General features: G+C 38.2%; 1 protein-coding gene across 2 annotated transcripts in view; it reads right to left on the bottom strand.

Moving 5' to 3' along the window:
• Positions 1–21,780, bottom strand: part of SLC12A1 (solute carrier family 12 member 1) — a 47,256-nt gene that overhangs the window by 16,474 nt on the left and 9,002 nt on the right. Inside the window, exons 4-17 of one of the 2 annotated variants that reach the window (XM_064157646.1) lie at positions 20,601–20,696; positions 19,101–19,240; positions 18,381–18,491; positions 17,371–17,482; positions 16,793–16,920; positions 14,005–14,089; positions 12,109–12,257; positions 10,166–10,273; positions 9,543–9,666; positions 8,577–8,678; positions 6,600–6,755; positions 5,279–5,378; positions 5,078–5,189; positions 1,194–1,334 (exon numbers count right to left, since the gene is read on the bottom strand). In XM_064157646.1, coding sequence (XP_064013716.1) covers positions 1,194–1,334; positions 5,078–5,189; positions 5,279–5,378; positions 6,600–6,755; positions 8,577–8,678; positions 9,543–9,666; positions 10,166–10,273; positions 12,109–12,257; positions 14,005–14,089; positions 16,793–16,920; positions 17,371–17,482; positions 18,381–18,491; positions 19,101–19,240; positions 20,601–20,696 — 1,664 coding nt within the window. Of the gene's footprint in view, positions 1–1,193; positions 1,335–5,077; positions 5,190–5,278; positions 5,379–6,599; positions 6,756–8,576; positions 8,679–9,542; positions 9,667–10,165; positions 10,274–12,108; positions 12,258–14,004; positions 14,090–16,792; positions 16,921–17,370; positions 17,483–18,380; positions 18,492–19,100; positions 19,241–19,883; positions 19,980–20,600; positions 20,697–21,780 lie in introns of both variants that reach the window. The other variant, XM_064157647.1, reaches the window with a different exon arrangement.

Below are 21,780 nucleotides of genomic sequence, written 5' to 3'. Positions count from 1 at the left end.
CAGCTAACCTAGTTTTTATAGAAATTTAAATACCCATTGGGTATTTGGAATCCTCAAGAGGAGACCTACAAATACACCACCTTGTCAAGTGGTTACACTTTCCAGTTTTTACTACTAGCAAAAAGAAAACAGGTAAAAATTGTTGGAGCTTTTTTTGAGTAGCTCTGATATATCTGCACTATTGACATTGAATAGTTGATTGACAAAGCAATACAGACATCCTTAGGTTATAATAATGATGATGTGGTTATCCTGTTTGTTGGAGGGAATTACTTGTGGTCTGGTAGTTGTCTTTGGCAATAGTGTTTAAGTAGTAGTAATGGAAAGGAAGCGATGATCTGACGGTAACAGTTCTCAAAGGCATCAGAAGGATTTCCTGCTGAGACAGTGCATAAACCCAAGATGAACCCAAGATGATGTGTCCCTGTGAGACCTCTATGGAACAAAGGGATCTTTATTGTTAATGCTTTATCTTGCTCCATTCAGCAGGTGTACAGAGAGCCCTGATAGGCTATCAGTGACTGTTGGCCAGAGTATTTTAGTCAATTCCGTCGTGTCCGAGTTTGCATTCATGTATTTTCTGCAGTATATTTTGTGGAAAAGATGGCATTTTTTAATATGTTTTGCCTCAATACCTGTATGTTTAAATACTCATATATATGTGAGAGTGAGTGAGATGGCAATATGAAAACAGTGCCTCTGTGCTTTTATTAAGGCCATTTAAAATGGACTATTGGAAATGATCTGCTGTATTCTTACAGTAATAGAAAAATATTGCAGACTATTTAGATGGCTTCCTCTTTGCAGAAAATGTATGTTAGACATTTCCAGTTTTCAATTAATGCAAAAATATTCTCAGATACTGAATGCCTCTTTTGATAACAGACAATGGAACTGATTTCAAGAGTATCAAGTGTTGCCTCATAGATGCCTCTTTTGTTTACAATACTGTCTTGTTCACTTAGGACAGAATCAGCCTGACTTGTCTCATAGTTCCACAGCCCAGAACTAGACCTCTTTAGGAAATAACCTGTGATATAATATACATATACCCCCAGAATGCCCTTTCTGTTTGTAACATCATCCACATATACAGAGGACTTCTTTAAAACTAAGCAGTTATGGTAATGCTTTACATAGAGGGATGCTTTGATGTAACAGTCTTGTATGTGTTTTGTAAACAAAAAGCTTACTTGAAGTAGACTCTTGACTCCATCTCTGAAGCTGTCAGCTGCCACTGCTGCATAAAAGGCTTTTCTTTTGTTCTTTGTGAGCCAGGCCTGCTTTTTTGCCATGCCACTGTTCATCTCCTTAACACACAGCTTGCGTGGTCCCTGCATGATACAATAATATATTCTTAAGAAGGCTTTGTATTATATATCACACAATGATTTTTCAAGGAGCTACCTAGTCTGGGGAAGCAAATGCAGAGTGTCAGAGAAATGCATTTCCAAAAAGATTCACATAGATTCAGCCCTTTGGAAAGAGCTGTGCTGCTAACATCATTCACATTCTGCTTGAGAGAGCTGAGGCTGTTAATGCTACTTAAATACAGTGATTCTGACAGAAAGAAGGACTACTATGGATTGTAGCATCTTAGAAAAATATCTAAGCTATGCTGAAGTATCTGAGAGTGAATATAGTCCCTCCCTGACTTGACTACCTAAACAAGTCTCAGCAGATCTAAATATACATAGTTAAGCTCTTGTCTTAGTAGTATAAGAAGAGAAAAGTTGTTGTCATACAGTTAAAGATGAAGATGCCTTTGTCACCAGGTCCTCCAGGTGATCATCCAGGTGATTTAATGAAGCAAAAATCCATGTGCACATCCAAGTTATGGGACATGATACAATACCCTGACAGCAGAGAATGGAGTGGCAATGTCTGCCCGAAAGGATAGGCTCAAAAAAGCATTAAGTCTGCAAGCATGGCCTTTAGAAAGACTGTGATAAACTTAGGAAGCATGTATTTGGAATTTAATTGATTTTAAACATCTCTGCTCTTAAGTTTGAGTTTAGAGTTTGCTAGCCTTTGTTTATTCCCTTTCATGTTGTCTTTGGGAAGCTGAATCAGTAGTCCACATCTTCTGCAGTGAAGGTGAAACTCCGAGAGGGATGCTCAAATACTGTTTTTAGTGTTATCAGCCTGGACAGGTAGCCTTCAGTTTCCAGTACAGAATAGAAGAACAGAATTGTAAACTGTGGGAGCTTGTCCAGCAACATCAGAGACAGAAGCAGTAATTAGACTAAATGTGCCAGGATAGAAGTGTTTTGAATCGAGTTAGTATTTCCCTGTGCCTACCTTGCGAAGTGGTATTGGTTTGTGTTGTTGTGAAAAGATGATTTTGAGCTTTTCCTGTTTTTGCACATTTCATTTTGTGCTGAAGTAATTCCTTTGTGCTTTTAAAAATTTCAAATGTTTATGAGGATGCTGAGAATTTTGGTTCTAAGAGAACAGATAACTAGAGAAATTGATAGAAGTTTCCTATAATAGAAAGCTAGGAAGTCTTGGTAAACTCCTGCTCAGGAGATTGTATTTCAAAGTTCACATTTGAATCTTTCAATTGGTTAAAATAATGCTAAGGGAAATATTTTTCTTTTCTTCTCCGTAGCAAATACTGTAAACTGAAAATTTCTTTCTTATTCAAAGAACAGTGCAAAACTTGGTCATTCCAAAATGAAATGTATGGGAAGGATTGCTTACTTCAAAATGAATTCCTAAAAGTGGTTTTGAATGTAAAACCAAAATGTCCTTTTTTCAAAGCTTTTCAGCCTTACTGAACTTTTTGTTTTCCCTCCCTGGAAAAAAAATGGGATGTACCATACATTGATACAGATGTAGAAATAACTGCAGTAAGTGGACTTTCAGTGAATTGGTATTGGCTGCTAGAAAAGAAGACAGGGTCTTCAAAATGAACTTTCCAGATAGTCCATCTAAACCACAGAAAACAGAGTTGAGAAAGAAGCTGTGAAATAACCTGGCAGATTTCATATGCCATGTTTTTTATCTGTGCCTTTGTTTTTAGCATGATACATAGTTTAAAAGGTGAGTTTCAACCTGATCAGAGGTAAGGTAAGTTGATGCTCACTCAGGGGTTGTCCTCCATGTGTGTTTCTGACCTCTGTATGGCTATATGAGAAGTACAGAGGGAGGAATGGGGCAGTCCAGGTGATCTTCTTTTAATGAGGTCATGCTGCATTCTTGGGTGATAGTAGATTTACTGGTGTTTGTTGGATTTACTGGGTGTAGCTTGAGAAGAGTTGAAGTTGTCTTGTGGGTAAGGAAAGGAGAAAAAAGTCATTTCTGTTTTCCCAGTCTCTTTAAGGAGAGTACCTGAAGACAGTTTTGCAACTGTCTTGCACAATATATTTGTGCTGGCCGAAGAGACAGTCCCACACTTCTATCAGATGATAGCTTATCTGTGTCCTTCCCTACTCCTCCTTTCTATGGGAATTAATGTTTGTGCAGTGGTACAAGGAGTCCAGTGAATGTGCAGACTGAAAACTAGCCTTTCAAAAGGCAGGGAGTAAAATCAGAACACCTCTTTTTACCAGAAACTCAGGCTGTTCAAGCCAACATGCAGCCACCACCTCAGAGGCAAATAACTTAAATCATTTTGTGTTCAGTTGCCATAATTTGTTTTACCTATTTCTGAACCATTTATCACCATGTTCCTCAGAGCTTTCTTGCTGCTTTTTGGAAAACAAGGAGTGGGAGATGTTCTGTCTGGCATGGTGTCTCAAAACTTCATGCATAGCTATCAGCATGTCAGTTTTGGAGGCAAAATATGTTGAGTGTTATATTTATGGCCAAGTAGTCTTGCTGTGTTTGATGTATATTGTAGGCTGCTCTTCAATCTACTGAGGGATTTTATCATCCACTTTTTACCATGATTTTACAAATCACAAAGATTCATTATGTCATGTTTTTATTACTAACCAAATGAAATTTAGCTGAAGTTGAAGAAATTAGTTTTGAAAAATGGGAAGATGCTTACACTAGCAAAATACAGTTTTGTTTGTATAGACAGGAACAAAATTTCAGTTCTCCATTGGAAATACTAATATTAGAGAAACATGCTGAAGAATACAGAAAACTTGCTGAAACAACTTCAGGAAGCTGCATAGTCTCACTGTCTTGTTGGAATTGGTTGTATGCTTACTGACTGCAATTGGAAAGCTAACAATAACAGTACAGAATAATTAGGACCATTCAATCTTTATTGATTCATTTGATTTGAGAACAATTGCACTTAGATCTTCTGCACTTCCTTTCTGCAGTGTGGCACCATCAATGAATTATTCTTACACTTCTGTAGAGGAACACATTATCTTGCCTGGACTGACTCTACTTGTTCAATTCTGCTATGAGCTGAGGGTTTTTTTCACTCTCAAAATTAAAAGGTCATTGTAATTAAAATACCTTTTCTTTTCTACACTACAAACCCATCTATTTTTATTCTGTCCTAATGAGAGACTAAATCTTCATCCTTTAAGTTGCATCATTTCCTATGTACTTATAACTAGAAATACAGTTTGGTCCTCTCTTTAGATCTCAGAGGAGCATGTTTATCCTCAAAATTAGCATTGTTACAGCTTTGAAGAAACCACTGCAAAGAGAGCTGAAATACTTGCCAAGCCCCAACAGTGCAAATCAGTGACAAAGATAAGAATAGAGTCTGGGTAATATGACATTTGCACTCTAATCCTTCAAATTTTGGTTCTTTGGTTCTGATAAGGTTTTTGGTTGGTTAGTTTTTTAAGCCTTACTATGTTCATAAAAAAAAAAAATCCTCTTAATGCTTTATTTTTCTTTTTTTCAAACCACTTTTTGGTCTATCTACTGTGAACTCTGAAATGCATCTCAATGAGGCATTTACCAGCAGGCTCTATATCAGCCGATAGCTTTCTTGTCAAGACTTACGACAAAATTCATTCTCAGTGCAAAACTCTTTCATGGTTTGCACAGACACCCGTCAGCACCAATGGGAACATTGTGTGCTGAGTGAGAGTGGAATGTGTAATGGAGAGCTGCAGCACTGGTGCTGAATTTTCAGATTTATAGAAGTTGACCTTACCATGTACACTTCACAACAGATGCACAGCCCGTTGTTCTTTGTGAAAGCATGTGTGATGTCTAGCAGAGCAGGCCTGATCATAGGAGCTCCTGTTAATGCTATGCACTGCGGTCTGTTAGGAGGGAAAAAGAGGTTGTATTTAATCAAGTCATGTACTTATTAAAAATATGCCATTTTACTAAAGTTCACTGAAAATCTTACCTGAAGTTTTTCACATGGTCTTCCACTGTAGTTAATGCCAGAGCGCTATCTAAGGCATTAACATAGTAAAGAGCCTGGGTAGAAGAGCCCCAGTTTACTTCTGCATATAAAAAGATAAATAACATATATTAAACCATGGGCTTTCCCCTGTGTTTTATTGCAAAGGTCAGCAGCCATGTTTTCTATGAGCCAAAACGAGGTGTACTCTCTCATGCTTCATAGATACAGAGCTATCGTTCTTTGTGCTTCATAATAGAATGGGTTTTGCTTGTGTGATAAAAAATAAGTTGTAAAGAATGTTCTTCTCTTGCTTACAAATTGGTTTTTTTCCCTTGCTTCCATCAACTCTGTGTCCTTCTCTTGTGTGTAAAAAGGACAGCCCTGAGTCATGTATTTTGTGTGGAATATCAGGAAGTTCAAATTAAACCATCAGGAAGCAATGCTGCTAGCTCCAATTAGCTCTGTTCTATTATTTAGGTCAAAAGTTGTTCTGCAAAGCCAATTTTTGGCATATACAGCTGTTCTCATTATTGTGCAGCTGTATGGTGGATGGAGACAGATTTAAAAAGAAAAGCTTTCTTTGCTTTCAGATCTCCATGAATGCAAATCAAGTTCCATTTTACCAAGATAGTGCAACTAAGCAGAGGTTTCTGTAGAGTTCTAGGGAAAATTCAGATGGTTAGCACCAAAATCTGGACCTGGGTTGGTTTGCTGCTCAACACGAATAATTGATTTGTCTAGTCTACCAGTAGTGCTGTATTATGTTGCACTGATTTCTGAGGGCAGGTCTTGTGATTTGCTGAGCTACTAAGCTTTTTTTTTTTCCCCAGCAGTAAAGTGTGCTCATCTTTCTTGGTTTGCTGAGGAATTGTAGGGAGGTGCTGAGGGATGATCAGTTCGTGAGTAGTTCAGCTTGTGTTTTTGTTGTATAATGGGCAGCAGATTTACATCTTGAGTGAGTACCCCAAGTGAGTCAGCTAAGAGCATAACAAAATTCAGGCAAGGCTTTGCTTGTGGGTGGAAAAAAAAATCAGTGGCACACAAATGTAGTAAAGACATGATAGAAATAAAGCAGTGTGCTGGAATGTTTACACAAAGCCCTGAAACATAATTGTAGCATGTGTTAAATGAGCAAAAAATTACTAGATTCTCATCTTTATGATGTAAAGTGAGACTGAGTTGGATTCTTCAGACTTTATTCCAACAAAAAAAAAAGGCATTAAAGACAATAAAAATCTAGTTCTGTAAGCAGAATTAATTTCTGTAAAATCCAGGCTGGCTACAGAACTTATGCACAGAATAATAGTGAGTTTGGCCTTACCTGGTTTCTTATATGTTACATAAATATAGAGGAAGAGCTCAATGGCATAAGTGATGAGGGCTGCCCACCAGTTGATGACAAACATGACACCGCAGCACAAAACAGCTCCAAAAAGTGACACCCACATGTTATAATACCTGAATGCAGGTCTCCAACCTGTTTAGAAAGAATTGAGGAAACTGGAAGATCATAAAGTACATTGACCAAACTGTGAGCCACTGATTTTGTGCATACAAACCCATGTGAAATTTGTTTCAGACTGTCAGAAAGGGTGGGAGCGATGTGTGCATATTCTGTCATTGTGATTATCAGCAGATACTTAGATGTTTAGGTGACACATTTCTATAAGTATAGAGAACTGGGTCTTAGAGGCTTTTTTCTACAAACTCTGTCCAGTACTTTGTCCAGTGGGGCTTTGAGTAGCCATTTTGTTTATTTTTGCCAAATTAAAGCTTACTGGTTCACAGCTTAAAAATTGATTTTTCCTGTAACTCCAGGTAATTGGCTACTATGTTCTTTTGATCCATATACATAGAACTCATTAGTGGGAGCTAAACACTTGCTGAGAGGAGAGTTTATCCCAATGATGTAAGTGCACCTGTCTGAAACTTGGAAATTGCCTTGTCTCATTGCAGAAAAAATAAAATCATTTGCCACTGACTTCAAAAATAGATGATTCCTGCTGCTTTTCAGCTGCAGTACTGAATGCATCCCCTGCTAGCAATGAAAATGATGAGGCAAGCGGAGAGCCTCCATGGTTTGCTGGTCTCTGCCAGGTGTTCTACAGAGCACACTCTTTGGAGATGGAAAAAACCATGGAAAATACAAGTAGAGGTTGAGCAACCCTGTCTTGGATCATGTTTGTAACTAGGGAATAGGAAAGTCCTGCTGTGAAGAAATTTGCTGTCCTGCAGCCTTGCAATTATTATAATCTGTCATTGTGAATTGGTAGAAATTAACTGGAGGAAATGAGAAAAGAAAAATGGCTGTGGCTTAACATGAAATGTTAAGTAGTGGCAGAGTAGAGTGAGATGCGCGCACATGGAGTCTGCAGAGGTAATTTTTACTTGGCTCCAAGGCCATGTGGCACAGATCTGCATTTGTTCAGCTGTGCAGATAATTAGTAGCAATACTAATCTTTTCTGCCCTCTGAACAAATGACACCATGCAGATCTATAGGAAGGAAGTTGATGTAGGCATTTATGTCACTATTGCAGTTTCCTCACACTGGAAATCAAAAATTTATTCCTCGCTCTTTGAATTGAATAATTGATTCACAGCAGCAGGAAATTGTCTTTCTTATGTGACAAAACCAGTCTTGCTCAGCTGATTGACTTTAGTCCTTAAGGTGTCACGCCTTCATTCATGGAGATGAGAATTATTCTGCTGTGGCTGTGCACAAGCCTGAAAGCCAGTAGTGTGTGCCTTTGCTGCACAAACGTAGAGGGACTCTCAAGTTGCCTCCCATTGCATTTCACATTACAATTCTGCTACTAGCTACCTAAGAGCTGTGCTGATGCTTTTGAGTGGACCTGTTGTTGTTCTACATGTTTCAGTCCAGGCACTCTAATTTCTAGTGCAATTAAGTTCTTATGAACCTTCCTGGAAATGTCACTACGTTTGGAGGAGAAGGGCATAATGGCTCACCCTCTATACCCTGCTGGCTTTACGTGGCTGGAGTTGGCATAGGTTTTTATCCGCTCGTGTTGGGTGATGGTGAGGGGAAACAAACAGCCTGATGATCCACCAAAGCATTTTTTATCCTGCACAGCTGTAGGAAATGTAAGGACTAGAGCCATTACTTTTATCTTTTGGAGGTAAATAAAATGTCATCATAATCAATGAAAGCAGTAAAGCCTCAGAGGACATAGCTTAGATATTTTACAGGTACTGCTGCTTTCTGTGACATACAGTCAAAAACTTGCAGAGATCAGACTGTGAAGCCCACATTTAAATCACTGGCAAATGCAGACTCACCTGGGGATTTTGCATATGAGGCATGAAAGCAGGAGAAATTAATCAAAGCATATGAAGCCAGGAAGAAATTGGAGATGATGGGCGCAATGGTATTCAGTTCAGCTGCAAGACACACACAAACAAGTTAGAATAGGCACCAGTTTCCTACATTGTTGGATAGCTTTTTGCTGGTAATACATTAAATCTGGATGCTGTCTGAATTTGTCATCTGAGGACATCTAGGGTATTTTCCTGTGGTACTCTTTTAAGGCTACCCTGACATACCTTGATTCATGTTAAGTAGCATCTGCTGATGCTGATTTTAATGACACTGTGTGCTTTGCACTACTTGATTCTCTGATTTTGCAAACTGGCTCTTAATGATATAAATTTCAGACTTTTAAATGTTCTGAACTCATACTGTTTTGCCTTTTAAGTGGCAGTCTGAATTTTCTCTACTAAACTTCCCATGTACTTAAAGTCACACAGTTTGAACTTCAGATCTTGGGCAAACTAACTAAAAATTTCCAGTATCCCTATATATGGTAGCTGTGATTTTCTACCACCACTGCTGGCAAACTGGGATTTGCTTTGGTGCTGACTGTGGGGAATGCCTGGCGAGGTAGGCTTCCTAATTATTTCAGAGTTGCCTCAGAGCTACATGTAATAGAAATTGGAAAACCATTTTCAAAGTGATGACTTTGCTGTGTTCGGTATAGTTCTAAGTACTGCTGTCTTCCAGCAGAGAGAATGGGAATTATGCCTACTTTTCATCTTTGAAAATGAGGCTGTGATGGCCTTGAGATGTTACCAGAGTCCTTGCTGGTCTTGTTTTATCTTCTTTAGGAGTAATGGAATTGCTTGGGCTTACGTCAGAGTTTACCTGACTGGAAATTTTTCTTAAACATAGCTAATCACTGCATTAAAATGTCAGTTGATATGATTTCAGAACATGAGATTTTAGCAGTTGTGTAATGATATACAAACCAATCAAAATGAATGCCATAGCAATCACGAAAGTGAGAACATATCCCCTGATGGGTTCGTTGTTTTTTCCATATCCTTTGGCAAAGAAGTGGAGCCCTTTGTAGACATTGTCCTTGCAAAGAGCCTGGTAGACAAATCAGAACTTTAAGTAGTGGTTTGTTGTGTCAGAAGTTCACTGCCTGTGAGTGACTGCTTGCTAGGCTTTTGCTAAACAAAAATTAAAGCTGTCTTAATACTTTAAGCACATTTATTGCTATGGCACATAAACATTCAACTAAAGTAATAAACCATATAGCATACAGACATTTAAACATGTTGATAAGCCAATGTACTACTATATTGTGAGTCTGTATCCCACTACACCTGGGAAATGGACTCACAGGCATATACTACTTATTGAGTGCTTTACAAAGGGATTAACCAAATAGCTAAATAGACTCTAATCTGGAGGAAGCTAAAGCACAAATCAGTAGCTTAGTCGAAGTTGAACAGTTTTCCCTGCCTCTTCCTCCCAAGTGACTCTGTTATTTAAATATATATCATATCTGGCACATAGAGTTCAACTAAATTTTGTGTCATGGAAGTAAAACCAGAGTATAAGGAAATGGATAGTTTAGCTTTACCTGGAAAACTTTGGGTGCGCTTACAAGAGATGCTAGAGCTGATGACAGAGTAGCAGAAAAGATGCCAGCTGTGATGAGAGGACCAAAGCCAGACACCATGCTCATCACCTTGAGAAGAAAAAAAAAAAAAGAAGGAAAAAAGAATAATCAGGCTTGCATTTGGATCTATTTTTTTTTGTTCACAGCCTCATTTGAGTACGGTGCTGCCACATGTTTCTGCTTTTTGTGTTTCTAAATCCAATATACTACAGACCAACAGTGAATCAGGGAAATGCTATTATTCTTGGTTTAGTGAAAAACAGTGGGGACATAGCCAAATTTGTATACAAGCATGCAGCTGTCTGCTGAGGCAGATGAGTACTCTGTGATATTTCTCACCTCCTTTACTAACTGGTTGCTTTAAGCAACAGCCTCTACCTGATGATAAATAGTCAGCTTGTAGCAAGAAGACAATACAGAAGTAACAAGAAAAAGCACTGAAGTGTGAAATATGGTTGGAGGCACCTTCTTAGGTTTGTATTTGGGGGTTTTTGTTTCTTCTTGTTTGTTTTTAATTGGTTGTTTAGTGTGTCTAAGAGAACAGGCAGAATACCTAATTGTGCTGGCTTAGCAGCAATGGTGGCCACTGTCAGGCCTCCCTTAGCTCTTCTGTAGGGGCTGCACTGGCCTCTGTTACCACTGAAGCAAAAAAAGTTGTTTAGAAGGACCAAACAAGGAAGCTAGAAGTTGATTACTAGATGCTTCTTGGTGTGTAGGAAGTACTTTAGGAAAGAAATAATATAATGCTGGAGATTTGTCAGATGAAGACATATTATTTTCTGGCTTGGTTCTGGCAAGGATAAATACAGTAAAGACAGGCAATTGTTTTTTGTCTGTAATGTATAACATACTAAATCTGTGCATTTGTTACTCAGGAGTGCTCACAATAGGCAGTGAAACTCTATGGCTCATTCAGGGTGTACCATGGTCTGAGCAAAACTGGGGTGGGAGTGCGGATGGCAGCTTATCAGGAAAGGAAGGAAAAGTAGTCTGGGACAAGGGCAGAATATCCTTTTAAGATGGTTATCCAGCTCTGTCATTTAGCAGAGCAAGCTGGGAAAAAAGCAAGTGACTTTAAAAGCTACAAATGTCTAGTTGAAAAGCAATTGCAGGTGGGTGGTGAGCTCCTCTCACAGACCGTGAAGTACAGGGGCTGAACAGACATCTGGGAGCTGTGGTTGTGAGGCTGCAGAATTTCTTTACTTTGAAGCTTTGCTGAAGCTTTATTTTGAAGAGCAAAAATGGCAGACAGTCTCTCTTTGGCCTAGGAGAAAGACCCCACTGCTTCTAGCTTGATATTTCACTCGGCTATTTTTGGATACTTTCTTTTTAAGACGTCAGAACTCTGGGTTTTGTACAGTGACACAAACCTTAAACAGCCACCACAGCACCCCTGCGGTAAAATCACATCCACTTGTAAAGAGCAGTGAGGTAACAGCTCATCTAACAGGAGTTCCTGAGGTCTCCATTAAGTCTAAGTGTTGAGTTTGAAGATGTTATGACATACACTGCTGCATGGTACTTGTTGAAAGCAGAAGTTAACACCCTGCTAGAGTGCTGGGAAGGCTAGGGATAGGCGGTATGAAGCTAATGTGGGATGCAGGGGACTCCTCCCTTTGATTCCAGTAGTTTTTCACTTTCTAAAATAAAAGTAGATGTCATAGAATCATGGAACCATAGAATGGCAGGGATTGGAAATAATATCTGAAGGTGATCTAGTCCAACCCCACTGCTAGCACAGGCAGGCATAGATCAGTGTATGCAGGAATGCATCCAGGAGAGTTTTGAAAGTCTCCAGAGAAGAAGACAGTGTCCTCTTGCATTTAGTTGTCAGCAAATAATAGCTTGGAAGGTTTGTAGTATTCATGTGTCGATTATGATTATAAATATTATCTCATTAAAACCTGAAAATTATTCATCAGCCCATAATCACATGGCTGACTTGCACATCTAGAAAAATCATAGCCTAGGCTGCAGGCAGATCCATTGCAGCTCATCCCAGGTACAACTGTGTCGTTGATGTTCCCAGTAGCATCTCGCACAACGCAGGAGGCTGTGGAAACAATGAGATACAATTATTTTCTTTCCTTGTGCCATCAGAAGAGTGTTCTTGCTGCACTTTGTTACTCTGCACCCATTTTGTACAACTGCTGCCTTTGTCTCATCCCAAAGAGCAATGGTTTGTGTTGGGCAGAGATGACTTCTCTGTAATGTGGCTTAGCTTCTCATGTTGTCTGTAAACAAATGTTTACCTCTTGTAAAATTAGCCAGCCAGTTGACTTCTGAGAACTAGTATATTTCTGAGAGTAGAGAACCAGACAGACAACAACAGTGAATTAACTAACTCAGAAGTGAATTCTTGCCAGGGACCACTTCTACAAGTGCTAGTACTCAAAGGAAGCAGGTCTGTGAGTGTCTTAGGTCTAGGCGTGCAGTTGTTTAACGAGGACACATAATTACTTTAGAGACCCAAATCCTCAGCTGTTCAAATTGTAGCCCTAATTATACCAATATGATGAGGAAGAAATTTGACATGGAGAAATTGCCTATATTGTTTCTGCTTTTATTAGTATTTATGCCAGGTTTGTGTGTGTGTTTGTTTTGCATTTGGTGGGGTGTTTATGCTTGCCACCGAAAATGGGAAGGAACAGATGGAGTTAACTTAGAGTGCTGATCTTAACATTTTAATGGCCAAAATGCAAGTTTATATGGTATCTTAGTACATATTTAAAAAAATTCTGTTTGATACTCCCAAAGTAACCATTATTTATTTAGCAAATCATTATTAAAACAAAGAAAGATAAAAGGGGGGGGGGGGGAGGGGAAGTATTGTACTGCAAAATAGACAGCTCTGAAGTTGAAATACAACTATAGCTTGTGAGAACAGAACAATGTGTTAACAGAGACTTATAACTGAAAGCAAAGAATGACTAATTCCATTTAATTGCAGGGGGAAATTTAGATCCAAATAATGTAATAACCTGAGCTGCAGCTTAAGTGTTCTACCTTTTGCATGAAGTACAAGAATCACAGAAGTCAAGAATACTTGAGATTTGTCTCTCAGGAAAGGTAGCACCCTGCAGGACTCTTATGCAATATTGAGGTATTTATTCATAGGGAAGAGTGTAATTTACAACACTCTTTCTTACAGTACTATTAAAATAGGAAAATAAAAATAATTCTCTTGAACAGAGACTTATTATACCCTTGTAATAAGAATTTAAATGCATATTCCTCCAATACAGTTCATGGCTTCAGTACATGTCTCTTTTTCACTCTTGTGTCCTGTCCATTTTGTTACTTCACATTCCAATGTTGTAGAGCACCTAGTCAAGCAGTATACTTTTAAGACAAGTAATTGGTTTCTGTCTTCCACTTATATGATACAAATGTGTATATCACCCTGTTACTTGTGGGTGCTCAGTACAACTAGTGAAGGAGAGTAAAAAACATGTTAAATTTCAATGTGAATGAAGAACACAAGATAGCGAATTAATCAGAGGTTCCTTTAATCTTTACTATGCTCTTGGATACTCTGTGCTAGTGGTCTTTGCCAATGGATCAACTACATAAGTGATCATACAAGTTATATGAATGTCCCATCTGCCAAACTTTTGTCTCTGCTGATTGCTGGAGGTTTTTTCCCCACTGCTTTTGCCCACAGTGAAATCAAAACAACTCTTTCTCTACACAGTAAATCCACAGGATGAAAAAGCAGAGAGATTAAACATTCATTTGCATACCAATCTTTCAGATTTTTAACTACAAATGAGGACTTGAAGCGGAAGTTCTGTACTTACCTGCACATATTGCAACAGCAATGTAGGCAATTGTTGTGATCACAATGGCCAGCATGGTTCCTTTGGGTATTGCACTTTGTGGATCCTTAAAACAAAGCAGTGACCCAAAAAACACTGTGAGTTTGCATGCTGCAGTCTGATTGCAGTTGCATGCTAGGGAGTCCTGCCATGCTGTGATATGAAGATATCTACAGAGGGCAGATTTTTATTACTTAGACCTTCTCCAACATTTCCTGTCTCAGCATGTAGATATGAAGCAGTCCTGTGGTGCAGTGCTCCTGTACTGGTTATACTGAAGGGTCAGAGGTCGCTTCTTTAGCAGCAGGAGTGTCCTGAGCTCTGCATTTCTACTATATTGCAATGGGATTTATTTTAATGTTTCCTGGTATAATGGGTAAATAGTTGCTGAACTAACCATCAAACTCCTGTGGATGACAGGATGGGACCATTTCTGGTTCATGAAAAAGAAAGATGCAGATAGTCACCCTGTACAGGATGAAGTACTTACGTGGTTAGCAACTTGTAATTGTTAGTTCTGTTTGACAGCACGCTATTTCCTTCCACTGATTTGACTTCTAATTTAGGTAATTTAGGTCTGGGTTATAATCCTTACAGACTGGCTCGTAGCAGTATTGGCTTTGATCATGCAACACTAAGAAACCAAAAATCTGCATTATGCATTGTGAATTTAAAGGGGATTTTAGTACTAACCAAACTCACAAATTCCTGTGCATTTTCTTTATGCAAAGAAGCATGTTTTATGAATTGCCTTCTTAAGCTGTTTTAGGAAGGTGGTTTTTTTTAAGTCAAAGATGTGTGGGATGCTTTTTAAGCTGTAGCCTTTTGTGCTTTTATAACTGTGATTGTTACATGGCGGGGGGGGGGGGGGGAAAGGCAAACAAAATTCAAATTCAGTGTCACATGAAAACTGGCTAATGACTTAACTGTGTTAATAATTAATGTAATTTTTAAGTGAGGTGAGGATTTATTGAGCTGAGAAATAATTGCAAAGTCATTCCAGATGAAGAAGACCTTTTGCCCTCTGAACATGGTAACTTTACACAGTTCTGATATGTGTGGTTTAGATCATTGTTTCTGTGAAGTGCTGTAGCCTTAAACACTGTAACATTAAATCTTAGAGTTAGAGCTTCTTACAGCTGTACGACTTTTAAATGTTAGCAACAATTAAATACATATTTAATAAGCTATCAGCACTTTAGGAGCTGCTCCTAAACCCGTTGAAGTCACTAAGAAGATGAATTGTTTCTGTAAGTAGGCTTTGGATTAGACCACTACTAGAGTTTGTAGCATCTACAGAAGCAAGTACTGAGGTGTTTGTGACAAATTCTAAATAAGGTTTGCTTGGTCACTTTTACGCTTTCAAAATACTTCTTAGCTTCCCTTTTAGATTTCTGGAGAGGCTGGTTGATTTAATTAGATCTAATGCATCTAAACATACTCAGTGGGGGATCTTCAGCCTGCAGGGTTTGGTTATCACAATCCACTTATTGCCAGACTGAAACAACTGCTGAGAGCCAAGAGCAGAACTGCTTCCCTGGCTCTGCTCAGACTCTCTCAAATAGCTTATGAAAGAAGTGCTACTGTGTTGGCATCTTGCCTTGTATACCGAGCACCATATATGGCAAAAGAATGACTTTGGTTTGATTAAAGGGTGGAGATTGTGTGAGACTGATTCAGTCTCACTGGACAGGATTACAACAATGTTTTGTTTTTAATTAAAATTGGAATCTCACAGACAAGACCATGGGTTTATATGGTAAAGCTAGATAACTTCATTTGACATCCTGGGATTATCAAGATGTGTGCCACAACTGTTTTGGTAATGATTTTTTTTAAATTTGATTTTTCTGAGGCTCTGTGTTTATCTGTTTTTAGCATTAAATTGCAAGACCTGAGCTATGAATACCTTGGTGCATTTATGAGTTTCTTGTAATACTACATTAGTCCAGATTTAGCACAGATGTTTTAATGAATGCATTTCTGAGCTTTGAATTACTGCACCGTGAAACACTCTTTGTATTAAATACACTGTGCAAAGCCACGAAAAGTAGAGGATGTTCCAAGTGAAAACTAAATTGCTGTCTCTAATTTACCAGTAGGTTTAGATACTAGAAATACCATCTTTTACAATTGCTGCACTGCTTGAGGAGAGCAAGGACCTGACAGGATGGCCGTAGCAAGACACTTGAACACTTGGATATGCTTTCCTTTTCTCTTCAGACTCCTCTCTTTTGTCACAGTTACAAACCTGCAGCTTTTCCTTCAACAAGCAATAGTGACATGGGACTGGGACGTACTTGCTTTCATTAAATGCTCTGTTTACTCTGCCCTTGCTATGACCCTGAATTGAAAAAGCCAGTCTGCACTGATTCTGAATACAAATCTTGATTCAGTGAGTACAAACATGACCGCGATTGAGAGCTTTACAGGTATGCTTTTTGGCATAAACACCAAGAGATACAGATGTAATTTCTCTTATGCCATGTGCTACTAATGGACCATTAATGATATATTATTACAGGTTATTGAAACATGCTTTTAAATTATATATCAACCCAAGTCTAAATGCAGTAATTTCTGTAAATAGCCATAATGCACTATGAGAGAAAATGCAAATTGGTGTTTTTAAATAGTAAAACGTAGTTTAGAGTTTTTCTTCCCAAAATAAGACATGGTTTAAAATTGAATACAGTGTTGATTCCTAATTTGTTTTCTTGGGGTTCTTTTCTGCCTACAGCTAGTATTACAAAGATAATGAAATACATACTTTCAGGTCTCCTGAGATATTAGCTCCCGCAAGAATGCCAGTGGCAGCTGGGAAGAAAATGGCAAACACTGAGAAAAATCCTTCTCCACTTCTGAAATCTGGTCCAAAGTTTTCTGCAAATATTGATGCTGTGAATATAGGGGAAAATAAAACATACCATCAGGACTTAGTTCCAAAGTTACTTAATGAAGGAGGTGAATAAGCTAGTCTTTCATATCTGGATGACTGAGTTTAAATCTGTCTTATACCATAAACAGTGTGAATTTCATTTCTTTAGTCTGGCCCCCAGTAGGATGTACTTGTCTGTATCTCAGAGCTACACATCCATATTGAAGTGACAAGAGTGTCACTACAGCACATGCACTTAGCTCTTTGTAGAAGTGTGTCTGTGCTCTACTGATAGGTAAATGACTCAAGCAACAGCTAACTGTGCTGTCAGCTTCAGCATCAGAGAGATAGACTCATGGACCCGTGGACTGCAACCTTAAACTTGGGCAGAAGACTTGTGGCCTTTTTCAATGGAATTCTTAACTCAGTATGAACCTCCAAAGTTAGACTTATTATTTTATGATACTTGCCTTGGTAATTAAAAAAGCCTCTTGCCTTCTTTTCATTGTTGACAGGAATGACCGTCCCAATAAAGAAGTTTGCGATGGCAATAAGGAGAACAAATAGAAGAATAACTTGAGCCTGTTAATAGAAACAAAAGGATTTTCCTGATGATTTTAACTTGCATTGACTGTGGAGATGACTATATAGTAAGTCATCTGTATGTGTTCTGTCTGACAGATTACTAATTTCTATAGTATTTAAAAAATACCAGGAATCCAGAAAGCCAAATCAGCTACTGACAACAGCAGATAGTTTTTACTAAGGTGGTTATTAAATGTATGGTCATAATTTCATTAATGTTAGTATCTTTACAAGAAAAGGCAAAATGAAATCTCAAATGCATTAATGTCAAGTATAAGACTTTCATATATGCAGTTTAATTGCAATGAGTTGTAACTTCAAAGGTTATAATACCTAACTGTTTTTCTGCTCTCTTTTACAAGAAGTTCCAGTCTCCATCACAGCAGACTGTAAAGAAAAGGGTGCTATTCTGGACCTGATTTGAATAGCTGTGTGCCACCTTCTGAAGTATTTGCATTTAAATTTCCGTTTTGAACTTTTTTTCAACGGATGAATGGAAATCAGTAGAGATTAAGGAATATCCAAATAAAGTTCTTATGCTGAGTAGGACTTGAAAGAGTACAGTGGTAAACGCATATATTGTTTTTACTACTGTTTGTTCTGTCAAGCTGCATCAAAAATAAGGGTAAAAGGAGCACTTAGCCAAGGCTGTAAATTATGCCATCAGTTATAAAAAAAATCAATATTATCAAGTTGTCTGCAGAACACAAACTTTGTCTTTCCTTTTCAATGCACACTCGAGGAGTATGGAGTAATTTTGCTTTCATTGGATGTAATGATTAAATTGCTATTGCTTTTAGGGAAGATGAAGCACAAACTGAAATCGAGTCCTTTGAAAATTCTGCTCATTGTAGTCTAATATAGTGCTTGCTTTTACGTTCTTTAAAACATTTACCTTTGCTTCCCATTCCATGCCAGCAACGGAGATGCCGAGAAGACATACAACAGTTATGGTACCTATTATTCTGATGTCATTGGAGTCATCTACCATCAGTGTATCGCTCTCCTGAAAGCAGTAAGAAGTATTATTAGAAACAGTCTTTCTCTCTTCAGGTGGTGGTGGGATCAGATAGGAAGGTGAAATAGAAAGCAGCAAGCTGTCAAAGTTTCAGAGATTTTTTTTGAGACCAAGTGTTTGTATTTTATGTTCCAGCTGTCTCTTTGTAGTTTTCTGGTTAGATGTCTGTTACTTTTCTGAGTTTGAGATATTTATCATATCATAGAATCAACCAGGTTGGAAGAGACCTCCAAGATCATCCAGTCCAACCTATCACCCAGCCCTGTCCAGTCATCTAGACCATGGTACTAAATGCCTCATCCAGTCTTTTGTTGAGGAATGCATGAAATATATTCCTGAGGTAGAAATAATGAGGTTTCTATGGTATATTTAGCCAGACTAACTTCTTCTCTGCTAAAACTGTCCCTCAAACGTCATCTAAAAAAGTACCACCACTTAAACAAATATATAAACCCAACAAACATAAAACTAGAAAAAAGCAGAACAAAGAAAAAACAATCAACACCCAAAACCTCATATCAACAACACAAAAGCCCCACAAAACAAAAAACCCTTTCCAAAACAATGGAATCATGCACATGAAACATCTGCATTTACCTTAAGAAGTTCTACAACTGTTTCAGCAAATCCAACTACGTACATAGCCACTGCCACTGCATTCGCAAAAGCAAAGATAAGCCCTATAGAGCCACCAAACTCTGGGCCTAGGCTTCTGGAGATAAGATAGTATGCTCCACCTGCAGACAGAAATGGCTGTTATTTCACCACAACTGAGTTCTCAGGTTTACCTCATATTTATCGTCTAAATAATACCACAGGAATCTCTGCTTTTAGCCTAACAACATCATCAATATTTGCCCTATGTTAATAGACACCTAGAAAAAAAAAAAAGAATGTGCTTTGTACTGGTTCTGCCTTCACTCTCCTGTGTGTCTTTCTATTGCAGAAATCTTTTCAGTGCATATTAGCATGCGAAACTGGACCATCCAATAATTTTACATGATATATAATACAGTAACACAGAGCAGAGAGAATCTCACTTCCACATGGGTTCTAACTTACTTGAATCTATTCTAGTGCTAGCACAAAAGGTAATTTTCTTTGACACATTGATATAACTCCTGCATAGTGATGGAGTGAATCTTTAATCTTTATGGAGCACATTACTTTGTTAGTTAATTGTTTCCTCTCATCTCCCTGGCACTTAATAGGAAGCCTTTAAGATTATGTACATTTTAGTTCACTGTTGAACCATTTAGAGAGACCATTCCAAATATATTTATTTATTATTGGTTTGCTTACAAGGCAGTTATCTCAATTTATTTTTTCTAATCCAAATCTGCTGATTTTTGTATTTTTAATGAGATTGTATACACTTACCTCCTCTTACTACTCCATTAGTGCAAATGGCAGACATGGAGATACCTGTTAATGTTGTTACTACTACACTCAGAGCAATAACTATGATTCCAAGACCTGAAAGATCCGAAAAAGAAAGTATATTCAAATACCTGTTCTGCTAAATGATGTGGTAAGAACTTGCCATTTTCCACAGAGGGTAGTGCAGACCAGTTATTAAGGCTCTGAAACGCACTGAAACTTTGTTTCATTAAATACCTGACATGCACTTTTCCGGTAAAATTTACTCATCTTCCAAGGAGTAGCTGAAATGTAAGGAGCTTTATAAAGAAAGTATTAAATTGAAGATATCCACTGCTCTGCACCAGTCCTTAAAATGAGGGGAAGAGATGCCTCGTGCTTAGTTTGTCCAAGGATGTCCAACCTGAAATGTTCTGAACAAGAAAGACCTGCTGAAAGGTAACAGAAGAGCTCCATGAAAGGTCAGAAGCCATCTCTTGCTCAGCAATGGGCAGGAACATCTGAAATGTGCTTCACAGACTGAACTGAAAGTTGGGATTTATTAAAAGTGGCAACTCAAAGTTGCCATAAATTGTGATTAGAGGTGGCTAGAATTGTTACCTGCCAGTTCCTTTAGTTGTACCATTTGGTTAACTGTCCCTCTGCTTTGCTTCATGTGAAAATAAAACATAAAGACCTTTTGAGGCTTGAAATCACTAGTGACCCTGAGAATTTTACCTCCACGGACAAACCCATTAGTTGCTATTGCAGAAGTTGACAACCCAGTAATTGAGGTTACCATCGTGGCGAGAAGAATTATGATTACTCCAAGACCTGTCAGTAATAAGAAGATAAAATATTTTACTTGTGTTCCATGATTCCTACAAATCATTCTTTCTTTAAATTGAGTTTTCAGGCCAGAATCAGAACAATAAACCGAAAAGATGGTTTGTTGACCACTTGCGGTTTGCAGAACATATCTAAGGAGTCCATGTCACAGTAGGAAATTATTCCCATCAGTCTTCAAGCAGTGATTTTGATGGGAGTGCCCTATAATAATTTTTGATGTCTGGTAGGAATGAGGAAACAAATGTCCCCTTGGCATGGCTCCTTATATCTACCTTTAATGTACGTCCTGACTGTTCAAGTGAAGAGATCAGCACATTTACCCGAGCTCTTACAAGAGTGCTGCTGTGTTCCATTGATTAATTAAACACTGACCAGAGAAAGACTGTATAGTTTCATAATTCACCAGGACAAAGTGTCTATCAGGTAGAGACAAGACCTCAGTGCGAACCTTCTCTATCATTACTTGTCAAGTTATCAAGTACTGTGCTTCCTCGCTATCTCCTCATCTCAGTCTTTCCCTGCAAAAAGTAGTTTCACTCTAACAAAAGACAAACATTTGAAAATTAAAATATTACTTTTTAGATGCCATTAACTTTAACAGTTGACCTGCAATGTATCATCTTACAGAACCTGGAATATTTTCTGGGTTTAGCTGCTATAATAAAATCAGATAATTAAGCAGAAATCAACATCTGAAGATCAGTGATAGGTGATTTAGTTCTGGGTGAACTGGGTTTCAGTTTGAGAAGGACTTTAATCTGAGTGTTTCTAGTCTTTGGGAATATGATCAGGTTTCTGTTAACTTGGTGAAAATGTGCTAGAAACTATGTAACTAAGATGTGCCTAATAAGATTTAGAATCAGAGAAACATTGGTTGGAAGTGACTTTGGAAGGTCTGTAGTTTAGCTTCCCAAACATAGCAGAACTACTGCCCACACAGGATTAAATCAGTCGTGGCCTTGGCTAGCTGAATCTTGAAAACTACCATGGCCTTTTTGAATTACATGATCCAGGGGTAGACTACTTGCCCAGTGAAAAAGCTGTCGCTCTCTCAAGCTACAGTTGCAGC

The sequence above is a fragment of the Pogoniulus pusillus genome, chromosome 17, assembly GCF_015220805.1.
Source record: "Pogoniulus pusillus isolate bPogPus1 chromosome 17, bPogPus1.pri, whole genome shotgun sequence".
NCBI lineage: Eukaryota > Metazoa > Chordata > Aves > Piciformes > Lybiidae > Pogoniulus > Pogoniulus pusillus.
This window is presented reverse-complemented; position numbering and strand designations above follow the sequence as displayed.